Source organism: Esox lucius, chromosome 15, assembly GCF_011004845.1.
Source record: "Esox lucius isolate fEsoLuc1 chromosome 15, fEsoLuc1.pri, whole genome shotgun sequence".
NCBI lineage: Eukaryota > Metazoa > Chordata > Actinopteri > Esociformes > Esocidae > Esox > Esox lucius.
In genome coordinates this window covers 21,642,911-21,656,528 of record NC_047583.1, presented here as the reverse complement: position 1 = coordinate 21,656,528, position 13,618 = coordinate 21,642,911, and the positions used below count along the sequence as shown (strand labels likewise).

The window sequence follows — 13,618 nt, the reverse complement described above, 5'->3', positions numbered from 1 at the left end:
GAATTACATGTTAGTTACTGTACGTGTAACATACGTAAAGTAAATTATATCACGTGTACTTTGGTTTTGACTCTCTACAGCTTCTCCCCAACATTTTATAAATTGTTGTTAATAACCACAATTCACTGAGCATTTGCTGAAACCAAAACCTAACATTACAACATTGAAACAAATGTGGGAACCAATCAATAAGGAGCTAGGGAACTTAGTTAACATTCTGTTTGGAATTGGTCCATAAATGACACCGCGCAGGGATTTCTGGGAGTGATGCATATAGTGATGACGTTGTCATGCACAACCGGTCAGTATGATATTTCCTTTTAGCTACCTCAAAACATTCTAAGAGGATGACGTTTCGTGCGTAACTCGACCTGGCAGCGATTGTCAGTGGTAATCAAATGCTCTGAATGGCTGAAGTTCAATGTAGGTAGCAGCTAATGTAGCTAGCCTAGGCTAGTGAGTGTTCATTTTACTCTCGCCATTCTGTCTGGCAGTACTGTAGAATCCCACCGCTTTTTCGTCACTACAGGATGCTCAAGCTGTTCGGTGGGCTAGTTCTTGTCGGACTAGCGTTGGCGTGCTTAGCGTCCTGGGTGCTGGATACATATGACACCGCTTGGCACCCCAAACGGAGTGTTCGACATTCCCGCGCCGGTGATGAAGAGAAAGTTATTAGGACTAGTCTTCCTCCGTATCCCGGCGGCGATTTGGATAACGTGTTCTGGTTTCTGCAGGTGAGTGGATCCAGCTGTTAACTTGATTTGCTGACTAATAATTGCTAACTGGCTAGCTGTGCTGTTAGAGTCACTTCATTTGTCATCGTCAGGCATCACTGACAATTGTCAGGTTGACAGCACTTGGCGAATAACCCCAGCCAACAGACATGTTTGTCTGGCATTAATGACTGTCTTGTAAAAATGTACACTGAAGTGAATGGGGTCACTCCTAAGACCAGTTGCCTTACTGGGTGCTGCACTGCATGTCATCGAAACAGGTGGCATAAGCCAGACATATAGTTGATAGACAGTTTGTTGAACCAGGCCTGTTCTAAGTTAATCACTGAGTAATCACTTAGAATGCACACCAACTGGAATTTCTTGTCAATATACCCGTTGTTTGTGTTTCAAAACCCTAAATTATGTTCTGGTACTCGTCCCACACAGGTGTCTGACATTCATATCAGTCGATTCCGTGACAAAAAACGCATTTCAGACTTTGAAAAATTCTGCACTGATACCATTGAAGTTATCCAACCTGCACTTGTGCTCGCAACAGGTAAAGTGGTTCATTAGTTTCTTCTGGTTTATTTTTGTTGCATCCTCTAAAATTAGTTGTCCATTTCACAAGAGCACCCTGGAACCAAAAGTACACCTGACTGTCTGCTTTACAGGAGATCTGACAGATGCGAAGACTGAGAGCAAGGTGGGCTCCCTGCAGCATGAGGTGGAGTGGCAGGCCTATCACAACATCCTGAAGAGATCCCGGGTGCTGGAACGCACCAAATGGATTGACATCCGTGGGAACCATGGTAACATAAGATTCCTCCTCTAAATCCCTCTTGCACTAATTCATTTCTATAAAGAGGAAATCAAAAATGTCATTTTTACAAGGCTGATGGATTTGCTATGAAATCAGGTCCTTCCTGTTGGGAATTGTACTAGGCCTGGTCTGATCACCTTATAGGAGGATTTCCAGAAGTCTGTTAGTTTCTTTCTCCCATGTGAAGCTGGTATGTATTAATTCCTTTTATTCTTTTGTTTCTCACAGATGCCTTCAATATTATTTCGTTGGATAGTATCAACAACTATTACCGGTCAGTGATTACCCTCCTCTTGAAAGAATGTTGTTTACATTTCTTTGAGATGCCATCAGTCAAATGGCGTGTCACTTTGATTCATGTTCAGTGACTATATAAACTCCTAGCTATGGTCTAGCATGGTAAGCTAACAACAGCTCTCCTAGTCACCGGTGTAGCTAGTTTGAATAGCCTCTCTGTAACATGAGTACTAGCGATGTGTTTAATGACATTTATTCCAGCTGTCTTTACACAATGTTAGAAATAGAGGTACACACACTGTTTAAAAGATAAATTACACCCTACAGTACGAAAACAGTTGCTAGCCAGCATAAATTTGCTCTTTGTCAGCTAAATCAACAGTTCACCACTAATTCCTATGTCAAAGCAGAGGTTTTGATAGCAATGTGTTCCACATAATAATATTGACCTGATTTTTTTTCCCAGGAAGTACTCAGCCAATCAGAAGGATGGCTCCTTCCACTACATCCACACGACGCCCTTCGGCAACTACTCTTTCATCTGTGCTGACGCAACTCTCACCCCCGGACCAAAAAGGCCATACAACTTCTTTGGCATTCTCAACCAGGTACAGTATGTCCTCAACCTGCTTAACATTAGTCTGGTCCCAGATGTTTGGCATGACAACAACCACATGGTTTGGCTAGAAAGCACAACCTGATCTGGGACCAGGCTAGCTCACCACAGCCGAAGAACTTATCTAGTTTACTTAATTCTGAGTATTGGGGGTCGACTGAGACACAACTTAAATGTAATATTTTGCTGTAGGACATTAATTAGTGTATAAAGAAAAAGTACATACATTTGCGTGGCCCTGCTTCTTTTTTAATGTAGGTGCACATGTAAAGAAGTTGGGTGTAGAGCTCTGTCCTGGTCATTGGTTAAGACCCATTATTTGTGTAATGAGTAGTTCTGTCCTTGTGCAACGCCATTGATCGCAGACTCAGATGGACCTGTTGGCCTCCTTCAGGACTGACAGCCAGAGCAGCAACCAGTCCATCTGGTTCGGCCATTACACCACTTCCACCATCATCTCCCCCTCCCCTGGTGTACGAGGGGTGATGAGGTAACAGAACAGACGGTGTGTGTGTGTGTGTGTGTATGTCCGTTCCTCTCCTTGCCATAATGATGATTTCATACATCAAATTTTATAGAACGCATTTTTTTGTCTCACCTTATTATCCGCTAATGTAAGAACACGTTGAGGTTATAGTCTATGGTAAACGCAGGCACTACATGGTTAATAGGCCCTTAAGCCCCTTGTGATGTGTCTTTGCTGCCTCTGTTGCGTACCTGACATGTTTCGGTTGTGTGTGGGCAGCTTGGCTGTAGCGTACCTGTGTGGACACCTTCACACCCTGGGGGGGCTGATGCCTGTTCTGCACAGCCGACACCCTGAAGGCACCCTGGAGCTGGAGCTGGGAGACTGGATGGACAACCGCAGGTACCGTGACCCCGGCAGTAGCAGTTAGTCACTCTGGGTAACACCGCCTGCTGACTTAGTGTAGCACGCGGATCACACACCCTTTCGGTTGCCGCTTCTGCAGGATTTTCGATTTTCGCATTTAATCGTCCGCTTTTGATTTAGCCACAAACTCGACGGGTCTTTCTTTTCCTGAGACACACAAACACACAAGTCCTCGCGCTCTCCCCTCAGGTACAGAGTGCTGGCGTTTGACCACGACCTGCTGAGCTTCTTGGACCTGAAGTTCCAGCAGTGGCCTGCAGTCCTCATCACCAACCCCAAGGAGGCGCAGTACCTCCACCCTGGCGTGGAGCCGCTGGGGAGGATACAGAGATCCACTCATATCAGGTGCTCCCTCCTCAACCCACTGCCTTGACCTCTGACCTACACCTCCAAACACAATCAAACACTGCTTTTTTTACCCAACAACCATAGAAATTCCACTTCTCTCCTATCTCCCATCCTTAATAGGTTGAAACGGTTCTTCGTCACGTACAGTGGATATAAAATATTGCTAATACCATTTCCGTGTGGATGTGTGCTTTGGTTTCCTGTGGCGTCCTACAGTGTTCTAACTGGTGTCATTGCCCTCAGGATCCTGGCCTTCTCCGATGCCCCAGTAGCAGCAGTTCACATCAGCGTGGATGGGAAGGTGCTGGGTGAAGGGCGCTCTGCTGGAGGTCCTCTGTTCGTGTTGCCATGGGAGCCCTCGGTCTACCTCAGTGGGCTACACACTATCACTGTCCGAGTGGAGGTAACGCCCCATTCAGGGCCTCTTCCAGAGTCTATTATAGGCCCTTTTGACCTCCAAGCCATATTCAGGGCCTCCTCCAGAGTCTATTATAGGGCCTTTTGACCTACACGCCATATTCAGGACCTCCTCCAGAGTCTATTATAGGCCCTTTTGACCTCCAAGCCATATTCAGAACCTCCTCCAGAGTCTATTATAGGCCCTTTTGACCTCCACGCCATATTCAGGACCTCCTCCAGAGTCTATTATAGGCCCTTTTGACCTACACGCCATATTCAGGACCTCCTCCAGAGTCTACTATAGGCCCTTTTGATGTCATCAGATATTGGTAGTTCTGGTTTAGTGGATTTAATGACTCCCGTTGTGTGCGTCAGGACGCTGTGGGGAGGTCAACAGTTCGAGAGCAGCTCTTCACCCTGGAGCACAGCCTCACTCCCAGCTTCAGTTTCTTCCAGTCCTTCATCCTGCTCACCGACCATTATATCCTGGTAAGAAGACGGACGATCACACGATCTGGTGTGTCAAACTTGAGGTTGGAACTGTCGACCCTTCGTCGCTTAACCCATCTAAATACTGCTCTGGTGCTCCACAGGCCCGGTTAGCCTTTGTTGTGTTGATGCTGCTGAATATTGGAGTTCTGATGGCGTTCAGGTTCATGACTGTGCCCACTGTCAGAGGTGAGGTTCTGTGGAGCTTCATCACGCTGCCTGTTACTGCGGTGGAAATGGTTGTAGTTGCTGTCCTTATCCACCCTCTATAGAGAAACATCTAATATTGTTCCATATAAACATCAGCATGTTGATAAATTGATGCGTAGTCCGCAGTTTGTTGACATCAGTTTCTTTTTCAATATTTAATATTTGGACTTGTTTTCCTGTCACCTAGCATCTTCAGGTCTGTTCATGTGGATTGGTTTATCCTTGCACCTAGTCAGTAAATCTGACACTTTCTTCTACTCACTGACCCTCTTCAACTTCTGTACTGCTTTAGGTGAGTTTCACATTTTAGGTCCATTCAACTCTTACCCATAGTTTCCCAGTCATAGATGAATCTTACTCCTGGACTAAAAATCAAGGGAATATTTCCACGGTATAATAACATTTTAGTCCTGGACTAGGCTTAATCTGTGTCTGGGAACCTCCTTTCAACCTTGTCCTCCACCATTCCATGGTTGCCTTCTGGGTTCATGGAGATGAAAGGTATGAGCCTGTAATCCTGTTCATTTGATGGTGTCAATTGGAGCCCCTTTAGATCTGCAAACATTTTAGGGTCAAGGGAAGCATGCCACCGGGTCTGTCAAATCACCTGTACCCCCCTGCAGGTCCTTGGTTCATAGGAGAGTTGATTGATGGTCACAGCGGAGCCTGCTTTTCCTTTGGGGTGTTTATCGACGGACACTTCCTGGAGGGAAGTCTCACATATGTAGTTGGATTTATGCAGGTGAGCGGGGCGGGGGTGCGGGTGGAGGGACTTGTGATTAACTAAATATTTGTTTAACCTCTGTTTGGGCAGGACGTGTAATGTGTTGTTTCTGTAGAAAAAGTAGAATCATTGTCAAACCTCAGTAAGCCATGGAATTCCAAGTTGTTCTGATATCATGTGACCCAAATCTGCACATAAATTACGTAGTACACAACGTTCAGGGGGCTTTTTTTTTTTTTTGCGGGACACTTTTCCAGCCAGCAGCCCAAAATGTCAGACTGGATCTTTAAGTGCTACTGGATAATAACAAAGTGGAATACTTTAAAGTAGTGCTGCTGTTTCAGTTGAAACACCTCTGTAATCCCATCCTTCCCATGTTTTGGAACAGCTCCTCTTCTTCAACATGCCTCTCACCTGTTACCTGTGCTGGAGCCTTCACCTGCGCAGCCGAGGCAACTCGTTCCGCTCGCACTTCTCTGGTCCGGCGTGTCGGTGGAAGACTCTAGCGGTGCACGCCGTCATGTTGCTGCTGCTTGTCTGGCAGGCCTACTCCTGTTACTTCCTGCTGGAAACCTACGGACCTCTGGCCTTCTTCCTGTCTCCAGTCCGCACTTGGGCAGTAGGACTTGCCCTGCTATTGGTGTACTGGGCCTGGAGGGGCCCCACCCCCCGTCTCCGTAGCAACGCCAAGACACCAGCACCCTCTTGACAGTTGCACTTCCGTTCTTGACTTTGGACTGGAGGGTTCTCTACGTGCCAATACTGACCATGTCTATCCATCCACTTTTCTATGCCCCATTCAGACTATTTCCCAATCTTCCTCTTTGCACTCTTTCCCTCTCTATTCACAGCCACTCATTATATTTCTATTTTCAAAACAGATTAAGAGTTGCCTTGTTTCATATGCATGTTAGTGTAAAGCAGAGCACATCCTTTTGAACAGCAATGAAGATCTGGGCAGTATCACTCTATCAGTATATTTTGTGGATTGCATAGATTGACGTCATAGACTGGACCAGCTCTAAACCAATATTGTGGATAGACTGTTCAGCCAATATCACTACTGTTCCTTAGTTAGAAAGCTGATGTAGACAATATTCGATTGTGCTAAAATCAATGGATTAAATGGATGCATAGTCTGCAATGTTGACCACTTATGACTTAATTAGGCGGATTTTCAGCATGTTACCTTGGTAAGCCGCCACAAAGGTCAAATGCCTCTAAGTTCAAATCCAATGACTCAATTAGCTATGGCATACTCCTTGAAGTTTTTATCATGGCCCGTTTTACACCGCTATAGCAGAGTAATCATCTGAATGAGGTATTTTATCCTTTCCATTATGTTGCTCATGTAAAATATTTTCTTTAAAGAAAGCAGCTGTTTCTCAGGAATGGGAGGATTTGAACAGTAATCTGTTTGAATTTGGTTAGTTATAAACCAATAATATATACATATATTAGTGGAAAATCTATGCAATCAAAGCATGTTTCAGAATCAGTCGTTTTTGTGCTGTTAAAACATTTGTGTAAAATAGTTAGGGTGAAATGAACAGATTTGAATTAGAATGCTGATTAATTTATGGTTCTTGTTTGTAATTTCCTTGCACTTGGCTTGGTTAGAACAGGGGTGTCAAACCGGTTCCACGGAGGGCAGAGTGTCTGCAGGTTTCTGGGTTTTCCTTTAAATTGGTTCCCGGTTCAGACCTAGGCAACCAGGTGAGGGTTGAAACTAATCAATTAGTGACCTAATTAGTCAATCAAGTACAAGGTGAGAGAGAACCTGCAGACACTCAGCCCTCCGTGGAACCGGTTTAACACCCATGGGTTAGAACATGTGGTCAGTAATCAGTAAGTCGCTGGTTCAAACACCTGAGCTGAAGAGATGAAACAATGTGCAGTTGAGCCCATGAGCAAAGCACTATTTGCCCCTGTAAAATGCTCTGGATAAGACTTTCTAAAAAAAAAAAAAGTATTTGACTACTGAAATTTTTGTTTACTTAGGGAGTTGAATTATACCAGGAACAAAAAAATATATATCTTGCTAAGTACCATCCTAGATGGTGTGCTGTAAAGACCAAAGAATACTTCCACAAGAAAACAGAGGGTTAAAGGGTCTAGTCAACAATTCTGTCCAGTTCCTATTTCCCTCTTCATGTCCTCTGGGACCCACATTCAGGGATTATTTTTGTTTTCTTTCAGTAGTTTCATTTAGACTATCACCGAATGCCACCGTTGATTTAACTCTTAGTGGGACAGTCCCACTCCTTTACACTGTGTTTTTTCCTGTGTTTTTATTAGATAGTAAGATACAGTGGGAGAGAGAGAACTGGGTGTGCTGGAATAGCAGTGGGCATGATTCAAACCCATCTAGGCAGCTGCTTTTGGACTGCTAGGCCACCCACAACCATTGAATGTGAAGTGGAAACTACATTATGCTTTTAACATGACTTGTTTGTCCAGAGTACTTTAAAAATGGCTTACTGACTGGCTCAGTGCCACCAACACCTGCCTCTAGATGGTAGCCTGGTTGTCTGTCTCTTTCTGATATTTAGCCAAATTATTGTGTCAAACAAGACGACAATTCATAAGAAGCTGGCGAGAGCAGAAATAACCTGGGCTATTTATGTAGAGCATAAACACTTACTAACTTGGTAAACTGTTATGCTCTTGTACTCTCAAACTGTGAAATAGACGCATGATTTTACATTTGCCACAGACTCATTTTCAAATTAATGAAATTCAATGTAATGGTTTACAGTGCTGTGAAATAAATGGTTTTAATAAATGGAACAAAGCTTTCTATGTTCTGTTCGAACTTCTCTCACAACTAAGACTAAGCACTTTTACTTTTGGCATATTAATAACCATCTAAACGATTTTGGAATTACAAAGGGCATTTATTCAATCCATTCAGCACATGTCAATGTAGAAATAAAACAATAAGAAGCAGGGTGCCTTTAATAAGGTTTCTTGTGATTCCAACAATTTCTGACAGTGCCACCAAGGATTTGAATCAGTCTGAAATTTTAATGACTTGTTTCCCAATGTTTCCTCCTTTCATCATTGAGCAAAAGGCCACTGTAAAAAAATAATATATATACAATCTCAACTCTCAGGTTTGTGGTAAACTGATGTTAAGACAGTAATTCCATGAAGTCCCACAACTACGCAATTACCATACACACACACACACACACTTACCTCCCATATTTTCTATGCCATTTACCACTGTCTCCAACACCTGAACAAAGATAAAAATCTTTACGTGGAGTTTTGTGCTTACTGATTCCGTCACTGGACTAGATCTACTAGCTCAGTGGTTCCCAACCAGGGGTACTAGGACCCCTGGGGGTACTTGAAAACACTCATGACACCATAGGCTTACAAGTGAAATAAACATGAGGGGGTACTCCAAGCCGAGCAAGATTCTGTCGGTGGTACAGTAACAAAAAGGTTGGGAACCACTGAGCTAGCTAACCACTACGTGCATGTTTCATTTAGAAAGATCTGACTTCTGACCCTAAAAATGACCCTATGGCCACAGTCTTTTGTTTCAGATCAGTGTGGTGTTGAAAACCTCCAAAGTAACATCTTTGTAAATAGATCTTCAAGGAAGTTATGTACAAAATCTCTGCCAACGAGCATACAACGTAGACTTTCAAACGTAAAAAGTATCTCAGAACAAGCTATAAAGAACCTAAGGATATGGACTCAAACACACACATAGGCTTTCTTACCTTGATCTGACCGTCTCTGACCCACTGACTGAGTTGCAAGATGCCGGCTTCATGTTCCTCCATATAGTTTAAAACAATGAACCGCTCCCTGAGGAAATGGAGGAGTGTAGAATTACAGTATGACTTAGGTATCAACTGGGCCGACTAGCTTTTATACAGTCATCTCAAACTTCAACAAAAGCTAGACCAATTGCACGTGTTGTAGGACTTAACTATACAGACAAATAAAATACTTAGTCATAAACATATTATAAACTACAGTTTAAGGAAATCATGTCACAAAAAGTACAGCCACTCCAGGTGGCAGAGCAACAGGAAGTAGGGGTGCTGCAGACCACCTGTTGTAGCCACAACTCCCACTGACCAAACTGTGAAAGTGACATTAGCTGTGCTTCTGCCCCCCTCTCCCCCCATCCCACAGAATGGATGAATGTAAACAGGCGTCGCCACAGCCAACGGTGATGAGCGCAGATCGTGTTATTCACAGCACTCCCCCACCCCAGATCAAAAGCTCTTCCCGCGGCTCCACCAGATAGTCCTTAAGCTATCTGTGAGAGAGCAGAATACCTAGTGATGTTTTTACTCAGCACTGCCTCCAGAGTCCTGTCAGACAGGGGCGGTGGGTAGGGCACGTCCTTGTTGTACTGTGAGATCTGTCCACACAGGATCACGTGACTACCATTGTTCATCTGGAGATGGAGAAAAGAAGGGGAGGGATGTGAAGTGCCAACAAATTCACACAGGGGCTGAAGTAATCACCTGCACTAGTTCCCATTAACAGCTAAAAAAAATGTAATCACAGACCCAGAAGAAAAGATGTGACTGTGTCGTGTGTTTAGAGTCATACCCCGTCCCTGTGAAGATACCCGCATCTGGTTAAAGCTACTTACCTGTGCTATGACAGCATCGCTTATGGGCCCTCCCACGTTGTCAAAGTAAACATCCACCCCGTTAGGACAACCCTCCTTCAGCGCCGTGGCAACGCCCTCCTGGCGGTAGTTCACTGCTGCGGAGAAACCCAGTTCCTCTACTAGGACTCTGCACTTCTCAGCAGACCCACAGATCCCTACCACCCTGGTACAACCATCCAGACGCCCGATCTGGTGAGCAGGACCACAAAGAAAACATGGGTGTGTCTCATATATCGCTTCGAATTTCCTTCCTCCGTACTACTTCCTTGTATATGCACTGGAGGGGAAGTTGTCGGAGAGGATGGACCTCAAATCTTCTCTCCCCAAGTGTTTTGGCAGAAAGGGGGAGTACAGTTGACAAACGGCAAGAAAAAAATATTCTGACCACTATCTATTCATTAGGAGGTCACACTTTGTTTAATTAGCTCTGGTTAACTGCAGCCGTGTCTTCTGTTTACCTGCCCAGCTATGGATCCACAAGCCCCGGCAGCTCCACTAACCACCATGGTCTGATTGGCTCCTTGGGTCACATTACCCTTCTTTCTGACACCGAACAGGGCGGTGAGGCCAGGCATGCCAACAGCACCCAGGAAGTAAGATACATGTCCATCAACCAGCTGAGGGTCAACCTGTGACAGATAAAAGACATTTAAAGAAATTACAAAAGGTACATAAGGCATTAGATTCTAAAAGATGCACATGTTGCGTTGAATGCTAATGTGAATTTTACTACTGAGGTTCTGGCTTTCAATAATATATTTCTACCTGCGAACCTAAAATGGTTACATTTAGCGCAAGGGAGAAAGAGTAGATCTAAATAACTTTAAACGCTGGAATAGTTCAATGCCTGACCTTGGACAGAGTTGGCTCCTTGGGGTTTAAGGCCAGGTGTCTCTGTAAAGCACTTTGTGACAACTGCTGTTGTAAAAAGGGCTTTATAAATACATTTGATTGATTGATTGATTGAGTTGGCGCACCTTTTGTAAGCACTTTCCATCCATTACAACATGGGTTTGCCAGTGCCAGTTCATAGACATGACCGTGTCTCCCACAGAGAGGGCATCGTAGCAGCTGGACTCCACCACCCCAACGCCTCCACCATCCACAGCCTCGGACAGCCTCCACGGAGCCATGTACTCAACACCCGTGATGTCATTCATGCGACATCGCTATAACAGACGTGTCATGTCCCTGATCAGTGTTTGCATTGAGTTTGGTCACTTTAGCCATACATAATTTGCGCACCTATTATGAAACAATTTGTATGCCTATAGCAGGTGCCTAAAGCCAAACCTTTAAACAGTCTATATATTTGGACACTTCTCATAGGTAACTAAAAATATATGGTTACATAGTATATCAAACACTGCACATTTCTCAGCCATGCATCACCATGTAAGGGTCGACAGACAGGAAGAGGGTTCGGACGAGGACTTGTCCTTTATTCAGGTCGGGTTGTACAGTTGTCTCTTCCACGCGGAAATTACTGGGGACTGGCTCTCCATTAGCTCCTGTAGAATAATAATATAAAGCAGCCATTTTGGTGGAAATGTGAATTGGGAATGTACAGGTTGGTAGATGGTAATCATTGCCAAAGAGCTTTTGTATAGTGTGTTTATTCTTCTGTGTTTAGCTTTGTGTATCTGGTCTTCAATTAAATAATTTTATTTCAACCGACGCACCTGGTTAAATAATGGTGAAATTAAATTAATGAATAGAAAATAGTCAGGGAGCCAGATAACACATCAGATATACAAATCTGAAGCATCAGGTAGAACTTTCCACGACGATAGGAAGAACAGTGGCCGGGCAGTAGAAGCCTGTATGGAGCGAAATGGAACAGGGCCGACATTCCGAAAGATGTTCTCACGGATGGAACCGCTGATCTGAATCCAGTTCTGTTACCAAAAGTATACCTTACGTTATTTAGACTGTACCCTTCATCGTTGTAAGTAAAAAAGCTTGTTTTACTTACCGCGATATTTGAGCAATTTCTTTCTAGCTATCTAATAGTGTGCAAGGTCAGTGAACCCAATCAAAGCTGTCTGAAACTGGTTTATTTGATGCGTTTCTTTGCAATCCCATCCGTAAAGTTGCTGTATGAAACTTCGACAAGTCATAATGCTACTCATTTGCTTGACTAGTCTATTCAAAAAGTAAGGCAACAAAATGTAAGTAGCCTATGAGCATTTGCCTGGCAACAGCTAGGATATACGTTATAATGAAATTGCATTTCCTTGGGAGAAATCTACATTTACCAGGTCTGTCGTTTAGCAGCACTCTTCGCACGCGTAACATAACGGTGAAAGTTAATGACGTTTATGTTTATGCCTCTATTCGCTTGTTGGTATTGGTTGACGCTTGTTGTCCTGTCCTTGCGCCACCTACTGTAGGGAGTAGTGTATTTTGTAATACGCGATTGCCCTAACCCAATGTTATGCATGTGTCCTGTACTGTAGGCTATTTATTCATAAACAGTAAATAACCGTATTTTTTACACGCAATTCTACAAGAACAATTGAACCGAAGATATTAGCCTAGCTTAGAACTTCAATCACGCATACAATAGTTGGCTACATTCGCAATCATCATGCAATGATTTGTCCGGCTGACGAATAGGAAGTGACGCTTCGAAAAGCAGAAACAAAGTTTTCAGTTTCTGAAGAGAGAAAATGGCAAGTAGAACATCGTGCCAGCGATTCCTAACCGAGATGGTAACGTATACATTCCTGGTTTCATTTATTTGTGTAGTAATGTGACGACTTATTAATGTATATATACTGCTACGGTTACAAATTCTGGATATGCAATTATAATAGTCAAATCTCTGACCATAATCAGCGACAATGTGGCTGCAAATCTTGTCTGCATTAATCCATATGAAGGTCCAGAAGATAGATCTCTAATGTATATGCTGTTGGTCAGTGTATTCCAGGCTAGAGACGAAATCCTATCGGTTGATAGCACGGATGGAAGGGTTGCCACACGATGAATAGCCTGTCTCGTGCAGCCCCCCAAAAAACCCTTCCCCCCCATGGTGTGCACGAGTCACGCTTATCTGTCGTTACAATGTATCCACTAACATATTTCGCAGTGCAACAGTTGCCCGCAGCTTTTTAGTGCAACACAACCAAGTTCAATCATTGTGTAATTTTAATATTTTTTTCCAGGCATTCTGCTTTTATTTGACATAAATGGGTGGGGAGTTATTAAGTTTTAGCTGAAAGAGCAGTAAGCAGGATTTGAACACATGCTGCAGGAGGAATGTAGCTATATATATATACTAGAGGCAGCTAAATGCTGGACCACCAAACGCAACTTCCTGATCTATTTTTTTTTTCATCAAAGGTTCACGATGAAGCTAGAAACGCCTATAACGTTTTATTCTCCGTCTTATTAACACGCATTTATACATACAATAGTACAATAACTTACAATTAAAGGGTCATGCAAGGAAATGTGAGGAACTGTTCAATAAGTAATGCAATAGCAGGCGTAATGTAGCGGGAATATACG

At 43.6% G+C, this 13,618-nt stretch overlaps 2 protein-coding genes across 6 annotated transcripts; one reads left to right on the top strand and one right to left on the bottom strand.

The window, feature by feature from the left end:
• Positions 1 to 241: 241 nt before the first annotated feature.
• tmem62 (transmembrane protein 62) lies at positions 242 to 7,152 on the top strand. Of its 3 annotated transcripts, none has more exons than XM_020053815.2 (15): positions 242 to 423; positions 530 to 734; positions 1,164 to 1,275; positions 1,391 to 1,528; positions 1,768 to 1,813; positions 2,243 to 2,384; positions 2,758 to 2,882; positions 3,138 to 3,260; positions 3,474 to 3,629; positions 3,876 to 4,035; positions 4,407 to 4,520; positions 4,625 to 4,709; positions 4,918 to 5,022; positions 5,150 to 5,231; positions 5,354 to 5,466. In XM_020053815.2, coding segments are annotated over exons 1-15 (1,623 nt in total). In that variant the 5' UTR covers positions 242 to 421; the 3' UTR covers positions 5,382 to 5,466. The 3 variants fall into 3 exon arrangements, with proteins under 3 accessions (XP_019909374.2, XP_010895584.2, XP_012992787.2); XM_010897282.4 differs by lacking the exon at positions 5,150 to 5,231 and adding an exon at positions 5,843 to 7,152 and having other exon boundaries at positions 258 to 423; positions 5,354 to 5,472; XM_013137333.4 differs by lacking the exon at positions 5,150 to 5,231 and adding an exon at positions 5,843 to 7,152 and having other exon boundaries at positions 259 to 734; positions 5,354 to 5,472.
• Positions 7,153 to 8,380: 1,228 nt separating this feature from the next.
• On the bottom strand, positions 8,381 to 12,658 carry ptgr2 (prostaglandin reductase 2). Of its 3 annotated transcripts, none has more exons than XM_010897286.5 (9): positions 12,361 to 12,658; positions 11,495 to 11,613; positions 11,080 to 11,271; positions 10,561 to 10,731; positions 10,082 to 10,291; positions 9,759 to 9,880; positions 9,192 to 9,279; positions 8,656 to 8,695; positions 8,381 to 8,532 (listed from the first exon to the last, which is right to left on the bottom strand). In XM_010897286.5, the coding sequence occupies exons 1-9, from the start codon at positions 12,398 to 12,400 to the stop codon at positions 8,468 to 8,470; spliced, it is 1,047 nt and encodes a 348-aa protein (XP_010895588.3). In that variant the 5' UTR covers positions 12,401 to 12,658; the 3' UTR covers positions 8,381 to 8,467. The 3 variants fall into 3 exon arrangements, with proteins under 3 accessions (XP_010895588.3, XP_034153189.1, XP_010895589.3); XM_034297298.1 differs by lacking the exon at positions 12,361 to 12,658 and adding an exon at positions 12,078 to 12,328; XM_010897287.4 differs by lacking the exon at positions 12,361 to 12,658 and adding an exon at positions 11,785 to 12,048.
• Between the last annotated feature and the right edge of the window lie 960 nt (positions 12,659 to 13,618).

Coding starts and splice junctions, on each gene's coding strand:
- tmem62 (XM_010897282.4), top strand. Junction 4,521..4,624: donor TCACCGACCATTATATCCTG/GTAAGAAGACGG, acceptor GGTGCTCCACAG/GCCCGGTTAGCCTTTGTTGT. Junction 5,023..5,353: donor CAACTTCTGTACTGCTTTAG/GTGAGTTTCACA, acceptor ACCCCCCTGCAG/GTCCTTGGTTCATAGGAGAG.
- ptgr2 (XM_010897286.5), bottom strand. CDS start 12,400: ATGTTACGCGTGCGAAGAGTGCTGCTAAACGACAGACCTG. Junction 11,614..12,360: donor GCTGCTAAACGACAGACCTG/GTAAATGTAGAT, acceptor ATTATTCTACAG/GAGCTAATGGAGAGCCAGTC. Junction 9,280..9,758: donor CTGAGTAAAAACATCACTAG/GTATTCTGCTCT, acceptor CCATTTCCTCAG/GGAGCGGTTCATTGTTTTAA.